This window comes from Nipponia nippon, unplaced genomic scaffold, assembly GCF_047370975.1.
Source record: "Nipponia nippon isolate SJK-2023a ecotype South Korea unplaced genomic scaffold, ASM4737097v1 scaffold_1, whole genome shotgun sequence".
Lineage (NCBI taxonomy): Eukaryota > Metazoa > Chordata > Aves > Pelecaniformes > Threskiornithidae > Nipponia > Nipponia nippon.
Genome location: NW_028262290.1, coordinates 8,252,622 through 8,276,757, shown reverse-complemented (window position 1 = coordinate 8,276,757; position 24,136 = coordinate 8,252,622). Strand labels below are relative to the sequence as shown.

Genomic DNA, 24,136 nt, shown 5'->3' with positions numbered 1-24,136 from the left:
TACATCTAGGAAGAAATGCTTTATTATTAGTTGTGCTTTTCTGCTAGGATAATGTACGTGTTACTGGTGAAAGTTTTAAACTACCACTTTCACTGGACTGACTTCTTAGAAGCTCATCCCTTGCCTACAACACCATGAAAACAAAAATCATCACAAGGGCGCTTAGCTCAAAACACACCGCAGCACGCTGGGATCTTTGCAGGCCGTTACCTGCGTGGAGAGCTGTTGCAATGCTGTTTAACGCAAGACTTGACCTTTGGATGCTGAGAAACCAGTGGTGCAGCTCTTCAGCAGGTCCTGAGCAACTCTTTTCCATCTATTTTTACAGCAGCTGTATCTCATATTCCAGATATTGCAAGAGTCCCCCAGCCACCTGTGTGTCCAAGGCGCAGCAGTTACCACCCAGCTCCTACCTCAACCCACCGTGCAGTTGGATGCTCGCTTAGTGGCGATGAGCTCCCAAGCTCATTGGCATTGGAGCATTAGTTCTGTTGTTTCTGTGCTGATGCTTTATAATCTCTACATATGCATAGCTAATTTTGTTTTTAACCACACTAGCTGTTCCTCTCAATCTCTAAAACCTCCTGAGAAGTGGTATAATCCCATTGGTTCCCATTTTCATGATACATGCTCCTAAGACATGCAATTACTGCATGCATAATTGCAGCTCACATAGGCTCGATTATTAGTTTGTAAATCAGGTATTTAACTAGTCTTTCTAAATCACTGGGAGGGTGATTTAAACACAATTTCATATACACTTGGGGTGTCAGCCTCAGTGAAATGGTTTGGGTTCACAGTAAATCACACAGTATCCAAGCCTTAGTGCCTTCTGTTTTATAAGCAGGATGTATCGTCTCAGAACAAGTAAAATCCTTTAATACACAGAATCCTTTTAAATTTCCGAGTATGTGGATAAAGCAAACTGCCTTGAACAAAGGTTGAAAAATGGTCCAAGCTAAGCATTCAGCATAACAAAAGAGCATCAAGTGATCTAAAAGCAGAGCGAAAGTGGCAAGGCATATTCTTCTGAATATATAGCACAAGGGAATAAGCATGACTGTCCAATTCAGGTGGATCTTGGCTCAGCTGGGAAATATGCAATTAAATGACAATCTGGCTTTACGCTGAGCTGTGATGTAGGACATCTAGTGTAGAAACCTTATTGATGCCTCACAGCACTCAGTGCCCTGAAGTCTTTGTGAAACAACTTAAGCATAAAGTACAGAGGCTAGCAGCTAGTGAACTAGGCAGTGAAAAGAGAAAAGAAAGTAAAAAACAAAGTTTGTAGCTTAAGACAACACACTTTCATTGCTTCGAGGGGTCAGCAGAGGGAAAGAAGTTCTGGTGGCTTACCTATAGAATAGTATAAATAGAGAATTTTGCTGCTAAACACATTAATACTGTTAAATCAAGACAGACATACTTGTTTCTTGCAACACTACAAAATTGGGCTTTTCAGGCTTGTCCCTTACATATGGTTTTGCAAGCTGTGTTTATGCTTGCCTTGTGTTACACTCCTACCTTGGTATCTACTAACATCTACCACTAGAGGCTAGACAGCAGCTATATGACAAAATATACTCATTTTATGCACCTACAGATGTTGAAAGCTAGTTCCACCCAGATTCCCATGCTGAGAACCCTACCCAAAAACGTAACTGTTTGAAAAACAGGATAACAACTGAAAACATGCTGCCATCGTTCAGCCAGTATCTGTCCTTTTGCGTTTCCACTCCCTCTGCCTCAGAAATATCACTTACCAGAATTCAAGAAGCTCCAGGCTGTCACTTGTTCACAGAGCTACAGACCCATACAACTATGTGTGGCACTGTCTCCATGCGGCGTTGCATAAAGACACTGCACCATACAAAGACAGGAGAGAGGAATGCCAGTAAGACCCCTTTCAGCTGTGAGAAAAGCTTTCTTCCAGGAGAGGTTCCACATATTCGGCACTGGTGAAGCCACACCTTGAGTACTGTGTTCAGTTTTGGACCCCTCACTACAAGAAGGAAAGAAGGACATTGAGGTGCTGGAGCGTGTCCAGAGGAGGGCAACGAAGCTGGTGAAGGGTCTGGAGCACAAGTCTTATGAGGAGCAGCTGAGGGGACTGGGGTTGTTTAGTCTGGAGAAGAGGAGGCTGAGGGGAGACCTTATCACTCTCTACAACTACCTGAAAGGAGGTTGTAGCAAGGTGGGGGTCGGTCTCTTCTCCCTAGTAACAAGGGATAGGATGAGAGGAAACAGCCTCAAGCTGCGCCAGGGGAGGTTTAGGTTGGATATTAGGAAAAACTTCTTCACCGAAAGGGTAGTCAGGCACTGGAACAGGCTGCCCAGGGAAGTGGTCGAGTCCCCATCCCTGGAGGTATTTAAAACACAGGTAAGTGTGGTGCTCAGGGACATGGTTTAGTGATGGACTTGGCAGTGCTGGGTTAACGGTTGGACTCGATGATCTTAAGGGTCTTTTCCAACCGTAACGATTCTATGATTATATGATTCTCTATGCTTCCCTCCACCTGCCCGTAGGCTTTTCTGCAACTTCTTTATGTTTTGTGTCTCAAGAGGAAAGACAACACAAGGATACCTGGCTTCTCTTGGCTCTGCCCCAGATTGACACCTACCCTCTACTCTAGTTCTTCTTTTACAGATAAGGAGTAATTGTATTTTAAGAACTCATATCAATCCTGTCCACTTAAAGAGTAAGATGTTTAGGGCAAGGATTTTTGGTGTGATTTTAAAGCATGTACAACAAGATAAACCAGTGACTAAATTCTGCTCTGGTACAAACTAATAGCAAAATAAATAGGCCTATATTAACTCCAGAATATAAGACATAGTAACATATTTCCATTTTATGAATTCTTGCCAGATCTTGTGTTGCCCTTTGCTTCCTGGTGTAACAGTTTTTAAGGTGATGGTTAAAAAAAAAGGCCAAACAAACCAAAACCAAACAAAAAAACCCTAGTAAACTTTGCACATAGTACATCTTGTTTAGTACAGAATATCAGGAATAGATTTCACCCTGACTCCCTGTTTTAAGTATAACTAAATAAATCTTAGGCTTAACATCTTGCATCTTTACACGAAAGTCTAATAGCATTGCCCTTGTTTTCCTCACTCAGACAAGGCTCCAGAGAGGCTCTATAGTTAAATGCATCGCATGGAAAGTTGGAAATTCTGGTGTAGCTTCAGGAAAAGTAAAATTAAAATAGTATTAAACTGATCACTAAAAAGTATAACACAATCACTGTGGCAGGCCCTCTGTTATTTATTTTCTGCTAAACTACATATAAATTTAAATTTTCTGTCAGCTAGTTGGTTTGGTGGGGTTTTTTGTGTGTGTGTGGTGTCCCCCCCTGCCTTCTTAACCCAGGAAAATTAAAGCACTGAGACGTGCTAAAGCTTTGCCCATGTTTTTGTTTTTTGTGTTGTTTTTTTTTTTTTTAAAATCACACCTTAAAAAGAGAGAGAGAACAATAGTGGGTCACGTTTCTAATGCATATGACATTATGTTAGCAAAGACCTTTTGCCAGGAAAAAATACTCTATTCAGGCAAATGGGAAAAAAAAAATATTCTAAATAAGAAACACATTCAAGTATTACAAAACTAAAACTTCTTATTATGATATTCCCAGCCTTAGCTATAGCAGTGTAAGGAGTTTTATCTGGTCACCATTGCACCCTTTTCCACAGTTAACCACGCTGGTTGATAACAGCGAAGTCCCCAGGCGCTCATGATCAGCCGCCTCCTTGAGGCTGCCCGCTTTGAGCAGAGGGTTCAGGTGAAACTCTCTGATATACTTCAAGGGAAGCGTATGGGAACAAGTTAACGCCCCAGTTTCCTTGGAGTAAATTAGAGCACTCCTAAATGACCTTTTCTGCTGTCAAAGCTATTGAGTAGCCTCTAGCAAATGGAAGAGAACAGCACCTGAGGACCACACTGTCTTCAGTGAACACCTCTAGCTTCAAAAGTGGGTATCTGTCTAGCACTTCAGTAAATAATTTTGGTAGTTTCAAGTGTTACTGTCCCCCAGCTGTTTTCTGACCTCACAGAACAGCACTGTTATGTCAGAAGAACTTGCAAGTACTATGATTTGTAGTAAAAAGTTCTTGCACCGTGGCAGGGCCCAGGAGTTCAGGTCAACACCCAAGGTACCTGAATCACCCAGACAGAAATGGAAGGATCTCCACACTAGCAGGACTGCACTCTAAATAGACAAGGCCTCACATACACTTCATTATTTAAAGATTTAAAATGCAACCTGAATAGCTAAAACCAAACTTTAAATAGAATGTTGCTGTCTAGGCTAACTTTGTGGTAAGTGAAGGATGGCTGTTTCTGCTCGATAAACTGGCAGACCTTTGATCAAGGGGTAAGAGGTATGCACAAAACAACTGCAGAGTTAAAGACAGGGGATAAATCATCCAGGCTTTTTTACATCAGTTACAGAATTATAATATACTGGTGTTCCTGAGCATCACTCATGTACCCTATTTCTGTTGAGACATGAACAGGCACTTGCTGTAAAGAGGCAACACAAGCCACAAGGTAAAATAAGCAAGGATTTTTTTTTTTTTTTTTTTTAAATTTAGGTGAGTATTCCAAGTCCTGCGCTTGTTACATGATGAAAACTGATAACATGATCACAAAAAAAAGTTTCTTAATTTGTCTTCCATTCTTTTTCTAGTCTGAAGTTCTTACAGTTGCCCCGGGATTATTTACTTCCCACTCTGACTCCAGTCCCACTCGTGAAGCGTGCTCTCATCAGCAACATGTTCTCTTTAAATATTTTTTTTTTTTTTATTCCAATTCTGGCAGTTTGGACTGGATTGTTCTAACACAAAATATCTCTGGTACTAGGTGTTAGCTTTCAGACAGAATAAACTAAAAAGCCAACTACCCGACACCTGTCATCACCAAAACTGTAGATCATATTTTCAGAGAAGAAAAGGTGTGTCACAGAATTCGCATCACAACAGCCACAGAAACTTTCCCACTGATCTACTAACGTGTTTTTCAACTACTCTGAGGATGACCTAAATTCAGGCTCCATGTGTCTGCTTGAAGTTTTGTTGTTTCAGTACGAACTGACATGAATGACGTGAATGAAGTACATTCCCAATTACATGGAGATTTTTTGACTTGGACCTTTTCTATCATATCTTGGATTTGAACTCTTTAACTCATTCAGTTACCATTAGATGAAGGAAATACTTGACTTCTACCATTTGAATATGGATTCGAACAAGCTACCTAGCACCAAAAGAGTCTGTACTCTATTTTTAATACTCCAAGCCCATTCAGCTTTCAGCTCCCAGAAAGTATTTTCACTCCTAATGGTAGTAGCAAAATAAATGCTACCAAGGCTAATCAAAAAGGGGAACCATTTCCAAAACAAATTGTAAAAACATTGACTAGCTCTGTCATACACTTTGATATTTTGTCATTTATTTCATTGCTAGCTCATAAAGAATATTACAAATGAGGTAGCTCCTATGGTCTCATTTTCATATATCTTGTGTGTCCCTGTAAAATACACTTACAGTGTATTTCATTGGGGTGCACGACAGAAATGATCCCTTACTTTCCAGAAGATAACATTCCTTGAACTGAAGAAAAAACGTAACAAAGCTTGTTCTATAAATTCCTACTAATTGTTTGATTTCATTCCAAAACACTGAAGACCTTTTCATCCCTTTTAATTACCTAGGCTGATAGTTATTTCCAGCTTTTCAGAGAACTTCATAGCATTTAAAAAAATCAGGCAGAGCTCTGGGCAATGTATTGACTGTAATTTCCCTCTTCATCCACTTTCAGCAAACAAGACTGTAAAAAATATTTTTATAGAGAATAAAAAGGTCATTTGTAGCACTGATATGTTTATTTTCTGGTTTTGTATTTTACTGGCAACCACTACGCACTTCAAGTCTTGCATTGGACTTTTCATGAAGAATAAGTGACACAAGAGTAAGAAAATATAAGTGAGAATTTTGCTCTTATTTAACATCCCATCAATGCCCATCCCATCAATTCCTTCAGAGTAAGCTGACAAGCATCCTTGTTAGGCGTGGCTCTGAATATAAAACAGGTCTTATGTAATTTTGTTCTCCTTTGTTGTTATTAAATGCCCAGAAATCTGAGGTGTAAGAGAATCCTTTGAGGTCAGCTGCCCTGTTCGTCCCACCAGGCTCAGTCCTAATGTCTGGCTGTATTTTACTCAGTGCAGTAACAGAACAACTGAAGAAGAGGAGCTTCTGTTTCAGGCACTATCTTTCAAGCTAACAGTTCTCCCCAACAGGATGTTAATACTGTTATTTGGCCTAATATTTCTTTTGCTCAATGACATCCCATCATTTCATGTTCTTCTATCACACTAAGCCCTGCCTATTATCCTCTGGTTGAATCCTTAAATACTGTTGACCACCGTACACATGGGCACTTGGCATCAATCACCTGGTCAACTTACATAAACCCAATTCAAGAGAGAGGGGAAAGGACAAAGAACATTTTCAGTAATCCTTAGCTCCAACTTCTTCCTGTCTTGGCTTCTGAGGAGTTGTAGGCTGATATGGAACCAGCTGAACTCAGCAGAAAAAGACCCACTGAGTTAAAAACAAACAAACAAACAAACAAAAAAAAGCCAGTCCAGTTACACCGAGCTCTACTAAGTGTAGCCTTCCTTTGAAGAAACTATGGCCAGTGGAGAGCCCAGGCGGGAGCAGGTTGTCCCTGAAGGACTGCAGCCCGGGGAAGGGCCCTCGCTGGAGCAGGGAGAGGTGTGAGGAGGGAGGAGCGGCCGAGAGGGGCTGGGATGGACTGACCGCAACCCTCATCCCCACCCCTGCGCCCCTCGGGGCAGAGGAGTCGGGAGTGCGGGAGCAATGTGTGCATGTAAGATTTTTTTTTTGTTTTTTTTTTAAAACTAGGACAACTATTGCCATCCCTTTCCTTCATCCAAAGGGCTTACAAATTAATTTAAGTTTTATTAGGCACCTTAAACTTCATTTAGAGAGCAGAGAGAAGAAAGTAGGTAGCTGCAATAAAACAAGCAAGCAACTCTTGAACTCTTCAGTTGAAGTCCCCTCCTGCACACAGTGCTGTCAGATCAGGAACACACCGCCCAGCTGGAGCCACTTGCCAACCAGATGTTGCTGCAGCTGCAGCAGTCTCTTTCTAGCACTCTTATGTTGAACTTTAGCTCCGTGACAACGGAGGGCTGAGTCTGTACCCCTTGACAAATATCTGTCATAGTTGATGGCTTTTTATCAACATGGCAAGCCATTCCCATAAGCATCAACGTGTTCTGTACTCTAAAACGTTTTTTTGGTTAATCTGAGAAAAAGGGATCAAGGTGTTCACTGGCAACTTGTTCTGAGAAAGTCATTCTGGGATGGTGAGTTTGCACTGTGATCTGCTTTGTATAGGACTGAAAGGAATTATGTTTACATATCAGCAGAGTATTTTTATCCATTAGTATTTACCAAGAAAGACGTGATGGCTTCCCTTCTCCGCCTCAACCATCTCAAAGATTGACAGAGGGGAACACAACAGACCTGAACAGAATTTTTTGTTAGCAACATACGACAAGAGCTCTATAATTTGCACCGCCCTTTGAAATGTGTGGTGCTGCTTTTAATCACTTAAAGCCCAATACAGGCAAGTTGAGAACTGGAACACATGAAAGATCACCTAACCAATTACCTGTACCTTGTGGAATTATAGCAGAGATGAATATGATACTGCACATTTATGTGATAATATCAAGCCCGATACTCTCAGGATGCGCCAAAATACATCTTTGTGACTGAGTGAACATGAAAGTCTTCCAAGATGAAAAGTAGTCCTCATTTCAAGGAAGAAAAAAAAAGAGAAATGGAGTAGCGCTGCTATTGATGGAAATGATGTCCGCTAATGATGGGAAAAAGCTGGAAATGCAAATTGAGAGGCTGTCAAGCCATGTGCAGTACAACTCAGTAACCTCACTGCCATCATATTACAAAAGGGAAAAGAACATCTGCAGTTTATCACATTATGAGCAAAGACTGTATTATTAGCACTACCTAAAGAGATCAGTTTTGCTAATGATGCTGTCTGCAAATGAGCTCATGTCTTTCCCTGTTTAAACTTTCAGATACAGCTCAAACATACCTACAAAAAGCAGAATTTGTAATCTGGTGTAAAAAAAAACCCAGAAACCACAAACCACAAAACAAACTATAACAACCCATATACTATGATTTTGTGAACACCATCTGTTTCACTCAGCTCTATATGCACTCTGATAAGTCATCATTTTCAGATCAAAAGAATTAAAAAATAAAAATCAATATTCTTTTCAATTCAATACTAGTTGCACAGTCCTCAGTTGAACCTCACTGTTCTTACAGAAATACAACTCCATATTTAAGCAAGACAAGAAAAGACAGCCTTGCAGTCTTTTAAGGCATAAAACTGGTTGATAATTCTCCTGCCTCCATAAAAGATCAGGTGTGACTTTGGAAAAAAGTTTTCCCAAAGTGGTCAGTCTCAAGTATTCAGTCTGCTTTTATCCCAAGAGTTTGATTTTCAGAAGGGCCAGGTACTTAAAACTTCCTCACTGGGTGAATTTTCACGCCTCCATTGACTTTGCTGAAGCTTCAGCAATCTGGAGCATCCTCTATAGGCACGCACGAAGAGTTCAATCCAAAAATCAAGTCCTGATCCTGTCGAACACAGCTCCAAAAAGTTCCCTCACAGGCCAAACTCTCAAACTCTCTGCCTGCTTGGATCTTAAAACTTCTATTTGAACATTTGAATACCTTGCAATAATATTTCTGCTGCTTTCTTCCTTTCTCTACTGTGCTAACAGTACTTGCTCATTCTTGAGATGCAGTTTTTTTTTTTAATGTGTCTTTTTTGTTTGGTTGGTTGGTTTTTTTAAGTTTGTAAAGGCCATGTCCATGTTGTGAGCAAATTTATTGGAATGTGAAAGCGTTTTTCTTTTCCTTTATTAAGACTGAATGGATTAAATGCCATATTCTATATGGCAGCGCTAGGATGCTGTGTGGACTCAGAACTTTATAACTTTAGAAGAAATTTATTAAAACATTTTGAAAATCTCAGACTTGCAGCAACGTCACTTCCATAATCTTGTTTGAAAACATGCCATTAAAAGCATTCATTTCAAGTATATATACTCAAGGAGGGTAATTCCTTATTACAGTAGGAACAACTGGTCTAACACTGTCATCTCTGTAGTACTTTTGTCTCTAGCTGTGATTTCATACAACACAAAATTTGAGGTAAAACAGCAAAGTAGAAGTATGCAGTTCCTTACCTGCAAAATCCATGGGATTAAAAGAGAAAGTGATACAGATCCAGTACAAAGCCTCTATTAGTGCAGTTTCATGTAAGTTAGGATGCTACAACAGCTGGTTAAAACCACTAATATCAAGAAACAGTGCTGAGATCGAGAGGAACCACAACCAGCCACAGAAACTAAACCACATCAGAAAGCAAGGCAGATCCCATCTTCTTTTCTACTCAGGAAAGAGAAATTACCTTCTGTGGATATAAAAAATTAGGGATGTAAAAAATTTTGGAACCGCCATTTCCCATACCCTCTCCTGTGCCTTTTGCCCTGTGAGGTCCAAATTTTCGCCTGTGTACAGACGTTTACACCATTCCGTAAGGAGGTCCTCCCAGAACTAGTGTTCCTAGTTAATTTCTGTAAGACCTTTTGAAGAAGTCAGCTTCAAGCATCATAATCTTACCTTCCATTAAGTAAGACTCTGGTGCTGCTAAAATTATTTGCAGCTTCCTTCTTCAACTTCTTAAAATCTTTGCACGATCCCAAGACCTCTCTCCCCTCTGTGCTCCACACATTCCCAGAAGCATCTGATGTGTTCTTAACTGTGCAGATCAGTTAGCCCATCAGTTACTCCATGTATGCATGCATAAGCTTTTAAAGAGTAATATTTGCCAAGCGTTAGCCTAAAGCCAGGATGCTCCTCAGGTGTCAAAGAGGAAAAAACAGAAGATCATATAGTGTAGTAAATGCTAATGAAAATTGCTAGTGTGTGGGAAGAATGTATCACCTTCAGAAACAGGAGCTACTTGACTAACTTAAAACTATAACTGCTTGTCTCCCCTGAACTGAAAGGTCACTTAACCCTCAGAAAAGATCAACTGAATAAAAGGAGTTGAATCTACACTAAAAACAATCTGTGCTGTTTAGGTAATAACAGAAGCAGAGCTTGCCAAGCAAAACTTTAATTCTTACCTTTTCGATCATTCCAGATCCAGACAAAAGACAACTGGAACAGCCGTGGCCTCTCAAAACAAACGCCTGGTATAAACAAAGCTCTCTGTTTTCTTTATGCTTCTGAAAAAATGCAAATCTTTGGACATTCACTTTGTAAAGTACAACGGCTTACATCAAAGAGGACGTACTTATCTCCTCATAGCATTACAGATGTTGCATATTCTAGAAAGAAGAAAATGTATTAATTACGGAGGCAAGAAATCAGTGTGCAGTACTCAACACAGCTGAAAGTCCTTCCTGACTTACACCTCGTGAGTTTCCAACCATTGCATTTCCAAGCAGAGTTGGGAAAAGAAATGGAACTTAAGAAAAGACCTGAATTGAAAAGTATTTTTAAAATTAAAAAAAAGGATACAGAAAATTCACAAAAGTGTTTATGCTTTAGTGCAGGAAAATGTGCTATAACTCATCAATTATAAATCAAACTTTAAATTACAGTAGGTATGCATGGCCATGATATATTGGAATTAAAATAAATGAAAAACCCAAACCCTTCCTCCAAATACAGACACACCTCTCACAGACAGAAGTACTGCGTCTATCTGGAAATAATTTACTTAAGAATTCTCGAGTGATGCATAGCAAAATATTTTTCTGTTCCCCCCCCCCAGTCAGATAATAATACAATACATTGTTGAACTGATTCAGAAAGGTTTTACTTTCAGAACATAGCTGTTACCACCCACGATCATGACGCTCTTCCAAATGTGGTTTTGACAGCAGACGGGCTGTAAATATTTCAATAAATTCTAAGAAAACTTTGAGACTGCTTTCTTCTCTTTCAGATAATAGAAAACATTATTCTTGCAAATCAACACTAAATTTTAACCAGTAATTACACAACCAAAGTTTCTTATGCAGATTAATCAAGTTGATACATTTGATGCAGCAGCTTCTATCACACTGCAAGTGTCATTAAACACTTCGTGGCTCATTCTAGTCAACTTTACGGAAGATGTAAGAAATCAACACTGACATTTGTGACCGGCTCCAGCCAGTTACACCAAATGGCAAAAAGGTCTCCATTCTACACATGTAACATCCCTGGGGCTTCTTGTGCATTTTCAAGATTAAATCAGAGGAAACATAGCTACCACCAAAGTCGAATGATTTTCAGTTCTTTTCCATTAACAAATGTAAATTCCCTATCACCACAGTTAAGGGAGAAGCTACCACTAAATGTTTGCACTCTGATTTTGTATAGCATAAATAGAACGCAGCAGACTTAGAAGAGGCAGACAACCAACTCGCTACATTACATCAACATAGTCAAAAGCTTTTTTCCACTTTTCTACCCAGAACGCCCATAAATAAGTTCAATCACACAGAAGATCCCCCTAGATTTCATTATGCTACTTTCTTGATTAGAGACTACTAACTGGGGGAATGATTTGTCAGAGTCAATGCAAAACAGCATTTTTTACTTAGCTGTGAAAGGGAAGCCAACACTTAAGAAATGAGAGCATGAGAAGAAAACATGACAATTTTGTTATTAATTAATAACTTTATAGCTCAAATTTAAAAATATTAAATCAGAAACAATTCAAGATTCATGGAGAAAAATCTGGAACTATATACATGCATAATTAAGACTATCTAGATTCTTGTCAATATTTACTTAAGCTTTTTGTACAAGTTCTTTCACACAATCATATTTACAAGCACGTCAGTTTAAAACATATGAACATACATCTTTTATAGCATTTACAAATCATTTGAATATAATTTTTTTCTTAAAAACAAAAGAATATTTCATTGATTTGACAGATTTGGTTTCATCATATGGTACCGGACAGGTATTTATCCAGTGGGATGGAAAGAGTTATCATTATTCAATTATCTAAGTAACAGTCATCCTACTGGTACCCAGAATTATCATATATGGCTTTAAATACCTCCCAGACTCAAAGGATCATCTCACAAGTACAAACTACAGTCCATCTGTGGTATGGTTCTAATTAAAGTCCTGAGCCTTTGTTTGGGTTAGATCCCCAACTTGGCAAACACATTCTAAGCATGCACTCAGAAATAAGCCCTTCTAATTTAAACAAAAACCAACTCTGCTTCCAGTCAGGTCAAACACATATTAAGTATGTATAAAATGGGATGTATAGACTTTTCTAGACATTCTAGCTACCTTTATAGATGTTTATTATTGTGGGATAACACAGTTTTGAACAGACAATATTTGTGGGGATTTACAGGAATCAAGTGAGAGATCTTCTGAGAAGGGGAAGTATACTTCTTCCTCAAAATACAAACATTTTTTAGAAAAAAAAAAAGTCTGAGGAGGTTTGGTACATAATGTCTAAGTTACTGGTACCATCCAACCAGTCAGATCACTATCTAATACCAAGGTCTCGCTTCACAAGTTAAGTGAAAATTTGTCAGCTTGCTTGCTTTTGGCTAGGAAAAAAACCCCGAACTTTTGGCTTTGGCAAATCTAGTAGCCATCTCCTTTGAACACTGTTCTCTAGAGCTCCTGCACCGACTGTTCCACCGTTTGTTCTTCTACAGGCTGCATAGCTTCCTGAACATAAACTATGAATTCTGAAGCCTCTCCACCCTGTGTATAGACAGTCACTGTCTCAATTCCCTCCACTTCATCTGATGAGACTACCAGGTGATGCTGTTCAGACAGCTCCACTGAAGCCTGCTGCAGCGTCTCTTGAATCATCAAAGTGTGATTGGCTGATTGCTCCTCTTCTTTTACCTACGGAGAAATTGAAGAGGTTACCCAAACTTCACCTTTCCAATAAGTACCTGGTATTGTGATGATTAATGGAAATACAGCACGGAAATTAGAAATCAAATAGTTTTGAAAGAAAATGTCAGTTTTACACAAAATGTGTAGTGAGCACTTTTGATTAATAAGTGTATAGCTAGACAGAATACTGAACGCAGTAACACAGCATCTCAGTTATATGCACGGAGAGCTGCAAAGTTCCAGGAACACAGGTCTTTGGAGACAGCTTTAATCTCTCAGCAGCCATTCATTCAAAACCGCTCTTATTTGAATAAATCTGAAGTCAAACAATTCCTCTCGTAGCACTGAGATGAGAATCCATCGAAAACCACATGAAAAAACATCTACTGTACCCATCTCTTTCTTTTTCTTTTTTTTTCCCCTGGCCAACTGATTGAAGTAAAAAATTCATTGTAAACCTTAATGGACTTTTATTAGAAAACTGCAAAATGCAAATATTACTGAAATAGATCCCTAAGGCCTACTGTTTTTGTGGCAGCAATTTTTACATTATTGAAAAGATAGTGACAATTGAAAATAACAATTTTTACTGAACATTTTGCTTCTTGGCAAAAAGAAAAAAAAAAACACAACACAATTTGGTATTGAATTTCAAGAGTTCAAACAGCTCTCAATTATTAAAATAAACTATTTACTAGAATTCAAGAACAAATCTTAATTCTTTACCAGATCCATACAAAATTCCTATGCACAGTACTCCAGGCCAGTAACAACACATCAGAAAACTAAGTCACATGAAGGAAATGCATTCTCTCAAGTGTTAGTGATAAAATGATGTAGTACTTTTGAGGAGAGAATGGAATAGCAAATTTTTTGATACGCAAAAGCATTTGTTAGATGTTTTCAGTACAATACCACTCCCCGTGTTCATTGAAGAGAGCTGTTTTATTTGCTGGATCATAAATGCCAACCCACCAGCAACTGCAACATGCAGTTAATCAAATCCTCTCTTCCTTCTCTTTCAGAAAATGGGTTGTTTTTGTTAAGGCCTATTTCTCTTTCATTTAGGCTTAGCAAATGTTTTATGAAGTAAGCTTGCAGAGATAAATCATGTTTACTCCTCACTGTAAGAAAAGTAGCTGACTGAATTTGTAGGAGGTCACATTCTCTACAAGAAATACTTTTTTCATGTCATCAAGTGCATCTATAAATTGTCCACTTACACAAACAACAGGGAACGAAGACAGAATTGCTGGCTCACCTACATCTCATGATGGAAAGCAAAACTCCCTGGTATTTCCAATAACCATACAAAGTGTAATAAGAAGAGAACAAAGGATTGATAGCTATCAGTTTACTGGATCTCAGTGTACCCTTGTATCTCAGCGCAGTATATGGTGTGCTCTTAGCAGCACTGAACTCGTAAGCAATTTTGAAAAGAATAGGTCAAACACGGTAGATTCCACAAAGTGTGGAATCTAAATTACATAAATTAGAAAGGGGCTATTTTTTTAATTAGAAGCTGATTCAAAAGTTCTTCTCCAATTCTCATTTATACAACATTGTTTTGTAAACAGCAGTATGAGAACAATTAAGTTCAAGAAAATATAACTAAGTCCAGTATTGTTGCTTAAGAGGGGTGTGGGAACAGAAGGGAAGAATTATAGCAGAGCTTCCAAGCACGTGTTTGACTCCTTAAAGACCAGCAAGGAGAAAAAGAAGTTCTATATGTTTGTTTTCCTGATACTCTTCTAATTTCATTTTTTTTTCCCTAAGCAACCATTGCCATTGTTGTACACTGACTTTTAACTTTTTTATTCTGTGTTTAAATTATCTGTCAGATGAAGATTTCAGAGATGCACAAACCCCTTAGGACTTCATATCACTTTGAACTTTCACTCAATTCATCAGGCTATACAAAGCTGTTATTTGAACAATAACAAGTATGTTCAGGCATTAAATTATTCAGAGGTCCCAGAGTCAGTATGCCTGTAATATATTGATGAAATATAGGTGGACTTTATCTGGTGAAAGATTTAACATCTAAAGAGAATCTTGCCATTGTCATTGACCTTAATGCAACAGCACAATCGTACCTACTGATGCTGACTCTGGCTTTGTTGCATGGGATTCAGATTATAGGATAAAACTACAGGAATGGGCTGAAGTCCTTTCCATGTTCTGTTTCTTTTACCAAGCATATCTGAACATTTTAACCAAAAGTTACTTTAAACAGCTCCTGCTGAAATTCAAGCTCAACATCCTATAAAAGTGGGTGATTCTGGATGCTTGTCTTGAGACAATAAAATTTGCAACCACCCTCAGAAAAACTAATTTATGTTGTCACAACATATGGGTATCACCAAAGTACCCTTTACTAATAGAAGCTTGAGCCTCTCTTTGAAAAGCAAGGAGCTAAATCATGAAAAGAAACATAGCACTGTTAGCTTTCTTCTCTCGTTCCTCCCCACGCACCCCCCCATTTTTTTTTTTTTTTAATTCTTAAAGAAACTCTAAGTTCTACTGAAAGCAATAGGAATTTTGTGAATTCATACACAGAACTCCCTCTTCATCACTGTCCTCTCCTCTTTCCTGAGGCTACCTGCTCCAGTGTCAGCCCCTGTGCAAAAGGGAAGGACATACACAGGATCTCCTAATGAAGATCATAACAGCCAGACAGAAGTCTAATCACTAGCGAATTCAGATAGGAAGCTGCAGTTAAAAATGTTAGATAATTAATATCTCACAGCTTGTAATGAATCAGCTCACAATTACAGCCCTTGATGCTAGAGATCCTCAAATACAGAAACAGGGGTATCTAAAATTTGGCCCTTTAATTATGTAATATACACTAACTTCTCCTGTGTTAGCGCACTATACGTAATCCTCTGACAACATGCCTCAGGCCAGAAAAATTACACTACATTTGCTAAGAGCTGCAAGAATGCACAACACAGTCTGACAAGAATCTCGTACAGTCTCACTTTAGTCACTCCAAATCAAAACCCATAAATAATTTTAAATATGGTTTTGTGAGTGTACATAAATAACGAAGAAAGGAAAATAAATAAAGCACAGTTGACATGAAAATGAAGTGAAACCAGAATCTCATTCAATTCAATAGCAGCAATCTAATACTTATTCAGTTTTATACGCTTTTGAAATTAAAATGGCCAATAAAGAAAGTTAATTTAACCTCCCTACCTGACTTTATCGATGTGGTTTTATTACCCTTGTCATGCAGGGTAAAGAAGACTAATGCCCTTATTTCTGTTGTTTCTAGCTTCCAGTATCTTTTTTGGACAGCTATCTGTAATCCTTTTAGTTTGACAAATCACCACGTTATTTTGGATATTTACATTTCAAATCAGTTCAATGTTTACATGCTTCTGCTTGGTTCCTATTAGATTGTTCCACAGGGAATAATCTCAAAACGTTAATTTACATCCCTCAAATTGATGAAACAGTGGGACAGCTGCCATCAGAATGAATGAACTCACTACACTCAATTCTTTTTATTGGCATCTGAAATCTTTTGAAGAGTAGCATCCCAGACCTCTTTTCTGTTTGAGAGCCAGCTGAAAAGCATCTGGCTGCTTATCCTTCGCTAAAGAATGACAGTAAGAAGCTGAAGCCACACGCAGCTGGCATATTAAATCAATTCAGTACCTGCATAAATATTCTTTACTAGCTAAATGTGTCTCTCACAAAAGCCAATGGGACTTTCACTCCCATGTCTTCATAAGAAGGTCGACATTTCTAAATTATAAATATTCTTAACTTAAATATCCAAGCACCATCCAAATACATGTAAGTGACACTGAAAATGGGTGTCTCTTAGAGGAATCTCTTCCTCTCAAAACAAGCGAGTCTTTTTTAATTTGAGAGAAATTAATTCAAGCCATTAAGGAAAATATACTCCTTCCCGTTCCTGAAAAGGAGTAAAAATAATATTTGCAGTAAGATGCTGAAGTTGCTTTCTTATTCTAGACCTCGTCTTGAGAAATAATGAATATCTTCAATTTTCTTTGAAGTCAGCAGGAGTTGCAGGTCCATAGTGTTTAAAACAGTCTTGCCAGGCTTGACCTAAAATCCTCTACAGGATCTCTCCCTTGATTTCAGATTGAATGCTGCCTTTCAGTTCACCATGAAGAAGAAAAATTAATCACAGAGATCTTGCAGGATTTCAAAACCTTACACTAGGTCACAGATGCTCCTATTTATATCATAAGACACCACAGCAAGAAAATACACAAAATGTCTACAGAAAGGATTAAAAGGAAAAGTGAATATAAGCATTCTAGATCACAGAGCGCACCTGGATATGTGATGTGCCAGCTTATGTTGGTGCCTACAGGACTGTCTCTACCATTTTGTTCAGTGCCATTTGAATAATTTGAACTCTCTCTCTCTCTCTCTGTTCTAGTTTACATATAGATATATTGTGTGAAAAACACACACAGACACACAGAGAAAATGCTGTAATTTGATCATATGAACCTCTATAATGAGCTACGAAACAAAGACAATCTGGCACACAATAGTTTCACAATAATAAGACACTTGAATATGAAAGAATTGCTTTGCATAAAATAAAATGCAAGGTGGCAAACAAATCTTCATACTGGGGATGCAGATTTTTAAAAAGTTTTAGCAATTGGCTGGTTGAATATATCCTGACAGAGAGACTGTGACTGGCAACCTCACTCATCTGGCAAAACGCTGTATCACCAGATTTCCTTCTGAGAAAGTATGGCAACATTGCCATCATTTCAAGAGCTCTAACAGGACAGTAATCTCGATATGAGATTTTATCTATATGTTACACAGATGACAAGAACTCCACAGAGGCTGAGAAAACAGGGTCATCTGCCCCACTTAGAACTTTCCTTTGCTGGTACCATCATGTTAAGCATTAAATTGCTTCATATTCTAAAGCAATCACAAAGTTGACAATCAACCTATATATAACGCCATGTATTGGCAAATTTTATAGATGAACACCAGCACCCAGTATCATGTAGGTACAAATCAGACCCAGACTGAAATATAAGGTGTGTTGCTGAAGTACAACGTGCAGGAGCCTTTGACACGACAGCCATGCTAATATTATTAGATATTTATTTTTGAAGATGTGTTACGCTATAAAATTCTGTTCTGTGATCAGCTTCAAGCGGATGTGTAATCTCTGCTGTGCATTGCTATCGCTGTCACTTTGAAGAAAGTGACTGTTACCACGGTAGGATTTTACTGGAGCCTGAGGAGATCACAGAATAAAAGGATGAAAGGAACTAAAATAAAGGGTGACATGCATGGAAATCCAGTGTTTTCTTAAGCTTGATAAAGATCTGCTTAGTGCAACAGTTGATATACTTACTCTTCAGAGCAAATTATGTAGAAGTCTAGGTTGAAAATAGGTTACTATTCTTTTCACGAATAGAGTTAACGCTACACTCCAAGCTACAGAGGTAGTAAGAACATCAGTCCTGTCTCTTATTTCTGAATGGGAGAAAAAGAGAAAGAATTCAGCAGCCAATTACTGCTCTTTATTGTTAATATTAGTGTAGCGCTTTGGATCAGGACCTGGATTGTATCAGGTATGCTACAGGCAAAAAGTATTTCATGCCCCAAAGGCCTTATAATTTCAATATAAAACAAGAGACAGTAAGCAGACACAGAAAAAGGGAGGTGGAGGAGTACAACATAAATGAGACAGTGATAGTTTTGTGTGACAGGCATTAGTATCAAAATACCAATAGCCTAACCACAGATAATTACTGTCATCATATTTTTGAAGAGTAATTGAGAGAAGACAATGAGGTACAAATTGCTCTTCATTAAAAATCCACATAACTAAGCACAATATGGAAGGAGGCATTAAGAAACTTGTTTGAAAAAAGTAATGAGCAATTAAATCTTCATGGACTGAGCAAAGGTAGGAGTCAAAATCTTTACAGCTAATGAGAAATGGGACACTAAGTCAGAAAGGAGTAAAAAGCCTTGGAAATTAAAACAAGGTTTTGTTTGATGTGGCAAAAAAGGAACATCAAGTGAATGGAATAAGAGAGGGTGATGTAAAGAGGAGCAGAGAAAAGTAATCTTTGAATTCTTCTGAAAGAATACAAAAAGAGCAAAGCATAATCTGTGAATGTCAGAAAAAAGACTATCAGAGTTAACTGTAGCATAAAATAATGATGGCTTGGACAACCATTCTACCTAAGTGGTTGAAATAAAAGACCATATAAAAGTCACCATGCAGAACAAGTCAGCACCGTTTAGCTAATCATCTGCATGCAAGGCCCAAGAATCCTACCTGAAGAGGACATCAGCTTTCTGGCTTGAATAAAAGGAAAGACTTAACATCCCATAGGGTTGAAAAAGAAAGTGGACTACTGATGAACAGTTGTGCAGAAAGACTGATATAATCATCTTAGTGATTAATAATAATTAGTGATTAATACAATCATCTTAGCCATCTTCAGAGTGAGCTTGAAGTGATGGCTCTAGAGCAACAGGAAAGTTTTAGAGGATAGATGCAATCTTTACTTGGGACAGGAGAAGATTGTCTAGAGTGGCAATGTCATTTTGCAAACAAAGATAATGCAAGACAAATGTCTGTGTATTACCTAGCATGTGAAGCTCTGGATTTTTGACTAGTTTTTGGATTTCTGACTAAAAAATTCTACGATTCATTCTATTCTACTGCTCTGCTCTCTAGCAGTTCTCTGTATATGAGGCAGTCAGGATTTGCTCTGAATAAAAAGGGATCTCCATGGCTTGTTCAGACAGGAAGAATAATATTGAGGAAAAGATTTAAAGCTTTACACAATCATCTGCTGATGAGTTTCTCACATCAGGACAATAACCTCTGGTCTGCTATGACACATAAAACATATTACAGGTCCAAACATGGCAAATTAGCAGCACATTTGTCTATCAGTATCTAAATGAAAAAAGTCTGAAAAACGGATAACATGCAACCAAATTTAACTGGTTACTATAGCATACTGATTTAAAACTTTGGTTGAGACTAGGAATCCAAAAATCTACTGGTTCAGTAATTAGAGGCAAAAAGAAAAATTTCAACTTGGACAAAGAACGGTACATAGTTTCTACTTTTTGTTTCAAAGAGATTTGGTACACGTAATATACTGCATTTATGAAAAATAAATGAGTTAAACCAGAAAGTATCTTGCTACCATTACACATTCCTGCTAACAAGCACTGGAAATGGAAGAAGAACAACTATAACAAACACTAGAGCTGATGGACACAGGCCAAGAAGGGGCAAGTCTTCTCATGTTCTGGTCAATGCAGGGAGGGATTCAGGAAATAAGCTTTCAAGGATGTTCATGTTGTGAAACCAAGAAAATGCACTTTGAATCTTGTCTCGCTGGAGAACAACTTACAGACACTACACACTGAAAGAGTCCCCTCTGCAAAAAATAACAGGAGTGCTCATTTCTGAGGGAAATGCTTCTTCACAAGAAACTCTATTTAAATCAAAAAAATGTTTAACTTGGAACAAACTTCTTCTTCAGGATCCTTTAATATTCGTATTTGATGTATATGCTAACTGAAAGAAATAACTATACATCAAGGTAGTTTGTAGTTAAAACACTCTCTCTGTTGTAGTCTACATACAGATATATTGTGTGAAAAAACAGGTCTTTGAGCACAGACCTGCAGACACTGTAAATCAAGGGTGGCTGTGATACTGGGATGACTGCTCATCCTCCAATCCTGCCTTTATATTCAGCACGTGAGCTAGGAAAATAGTCCACCGATACAAATAACAGAATGAACAGCCTCTGCTAGCAAAATAAACAAAAAGCCAAATGAATCACTCTCCACCCTAAGGCATGAGGGCAAAAGTATATCTGTAACAGGACACAGAAAGTCAAATACGCAAAAAGTACAGTGACTTGTTTTACATTTCCAGTCCCTCCACCTTGCTATGTGCTCTGTTCTCATAAAACTGCTTTCTCCCCATTTTCTTGTCTGTGTTTACCATCCACTGTGAACAATATTTCCTGCCTTTTCTAAGCATTTATTAGCCTCTTTCCTAGTTATTCTTCAAACTTAGCACTCTTTGCTCTCACCTTTTCCCCACCTTGTTCCTTTTTCTGGTCTTTAAGCAGTGCAGAACAATTCAAATACCATGCCATAAAGAAGTATCTTCATTAGCTCTGTCAGAAAGAGATTCAGACTGGATCACTAGCAACTGAAAAGGACTCAAACTGACAAGGATACACTTCTCCTGCCATGCTGTGATCAAAGCTTCAGTGTGGATTTTTGCCAATCTCAGATCATACGGGTAGAACTCCGCATTATTAACTTTTTCTCCTGGGCATTTGGTGTGTATTACATTCCTTAGCAGCAGTATGTTTTCATAGCTGTCATGCTACAAGATTTCTCCCAAATTAGATACCAGGAGAAGTTTAACTTTGATAACAGGTTAGTATACTGACTCTCAGGCAAGAATGAGCTAAACTCATTTTGGGCTCTAGACACAGCCTTTGAAAGGGCTCATACACGACACTATCAGAGCCAACAATGATTTCTATTTCCCAATCATAACCCAAGCTAAATAGGGCTGATTTTGCATTTTTGGGGGTTTAAAATTGTAAGATGAATCCCGATTCAGGTTGGGATTGGTTATTGCTATGTTATCAAAGTGTCGTCTTTTATAAAACCAGTCATATGAACAAAAAATACGAAGTTTCCAAAGTCAGAACTGTTTTTTTTTTTTTCCTCAACACCCAATTCAGGAGCTGGGGGCTTCAAACAGACAATGTCATCTTGATTTCACCTCCATTATAATGTGTACTCATGATTTAAGATACTTGCAATAAGACTACATGCAACCCAGAATAATAATTTAATAGAACACCTCAAACATGGTATCCTTTCTGTCTTGGGACTTAGTAGAAACCAATTTTAGAAATATACCAGTCAGATCTAGCTAATACACTAGACATCTCGCAATAGGCTGAAAAGGACTTATGGATAAACACAGAGTTTGTTTCTGCAGGCAAAAGTCTTGCATTAACCTGGAACACTACAAGCACTGCACACCGAAGGTATCTGAGCACACAGGCTAGGGGAAGTGCTAAAGCATGAAGATGGCAGCATTACTGAGGGATACATCTGGATTCACAGACCATTTTAAGGATCAAGTGTAAATGGCACTTTTATGGGTGAAAAGTAAGTAAGAGGACAATGGGAGAAAGTTCCAGGAAGGAAATGGGAGACAAAAGATAGCGACAATATCGTGTGACATTTACAGCAAAAAATACTTTTAAAGCGTTCTAATAATTTAGGATTCAGAAGAAATTTCTTGGTGCAAACACAGAAACATGAAGGCAACTTGCAAGGGCTAGCTAAAAATGAGATATGAAGGTAAGAACTGATGGAAAAAAACGGGTAATGTATGTCTTTAGACAAAAAGAAAAAAAACCCAACAACATAACAGCATAAAAATCAGAACAACTACAATAAATGTTGTTAAGAAAAAAAATGGAACCAAGCTGCTAAGCAAGGACTCGGTGAGGCCATTAAAGAACAAGAGTGGAAATTCAGTGACAGAGGATGCTGATATATTGCTGACACCCTGAATGAATTTTTTGTCTCCCAGTCCACAAGAGCAGCTGAAGGTCACGGAAGAAAGTGTGGAATACATCTTCCAGTAGGAAAGTGAAATATGAACATGTCTTAAGATCCCTTCAAGGTTAACAATTAGGAACTCAGCATAATTAGAACCTGACAAAGTCGTAGGTACAAATGAGTGATATCCCACAGAAAGCAAGTCAGTATTGAAGAAAAAAGAAACGTCAATATTCTGAATCAGAGAGGATTACAGTCACGTTAATAACATTTAAAGACTTCTTTCCCTCAAATTAAAAATAGGTGTGGCTATAATTCTGAAGCAGGTGGGAAGACAAGAACTGGAAACTAACTAAAGCTGTATAACAGATCAAACAGACTTTGATAAAACATAGATTTATACAGAAAATCAAAAGAGAAGAAATTAAAAGAGAAATCATCATCATCATCTACAGACCTCCCTTGGTCCTTGCTCTACTTCCATAAAGCCCACTAAAGGTAACCAAGCAGTCAGCTGTCAGTAGGCGTACTGCCACTTGATCCTCCCCTGGGAAATCACAGATCTGCACACTTCTGCACACACGAACTGAAAAGTCACGGAGGTTACCAGAGAAAGAAATGAGTAGGCATTCCAGTACACGCAAGAAACATGTTAATAGAGGAATGGTGCTTTGAGCATCGAAGTAAGGCATTAGTAAAATCCAGCATAAACTCAGCTTGAGATGTACTTAAATTCCTCACTGATTTTGCTTCTGTGTGACTTCAAGTTAGGGGAAAAAAGGTGTTTTATATTAACAAGACTCTACAGGGACGGAAAGAAAACAAAACCAAAAAGCAACAAAAAGACTCTGCACTCTGAGAATTCAATATTTGATTTGATATAGGAGTGGAGCTTGTACCAGTTTGACATCAGGCCACTGAGAGTCATTGATGTATACAAGGCAAGGGAAAAATAAGTGATCAATGCTTAGCAGCTTGTAAACTCAAAGGCTAGAAATATGGATTAAAAAGTGAGGAAGAGAATTAATTTGGAATATAAACATTTACTTACAAAAAGCTGTCAGCAAATTCAGATGGTTTAACAAGGAAGACGATAGGTTTTACGATGAATCAGACATTGATCAGATTTAATACTTGGAGGAGGAAAAATCACTCAATTTTTTAAATTATGTTTTTTTTTATATTTAATGTTCAAATATCAAAACTCAGTTTGTCCTTGGCAGCTGCTTTTTTAACAGTCACCTTTTCCTAGGCTTTTAGTAGAAAGGCCTCAAAAGATGCATTTTTAAGGGAAGAACAGGTTTCAGTAATATTGACAGGCAGCATAGAAAAACACCAATGGCTAATACTGTATTCAGCCTTTAAATAGATCATATGTATAGCACAGCGTGCACACTGGCAGTGACTCTACCATTAAGGCTGTTTTGAAACTTGCACCTAAAGAGAACTAAAATGTCTCTCCTCTTTAATGACTGAATTTAGTTTCCAAATTTGATTCTGTTATTCTTCAAAAAAAAAA

General features: G+C 38.1%; 1 protein-coding gene across 2 annotated transcripts in view; it reads right to left on the bottom strand.

Annotated features, from left to right (window-relative positions):
* Positions 1–11,092: 11,092 nt before the first annotated feature.
* The window catches only part of ZFAT (zinc finger and AT-hook domain containing), a 94,310-nt gene continuing 81,266 nt past the window's right edge, over positions 11,093–24,136 (bottom strand). Inside the window, exon 16 of one of the 2 annotated variants that reach the window (XM_087744454.1) lies at positions 11,093–13,017. In XM_087744454.1, coding sequence (XP_087600580.1) covers positions 12,778–13,017 — 240 coding nt within the window. In that variant the 3' untranslated portion in view covers positions 11,093–12,777. The remainder of the gene's footprint in view (positions 13,018–24,136) is intronic. The other variant, XR_015701465.1, reaches the window with a different exon arrangement.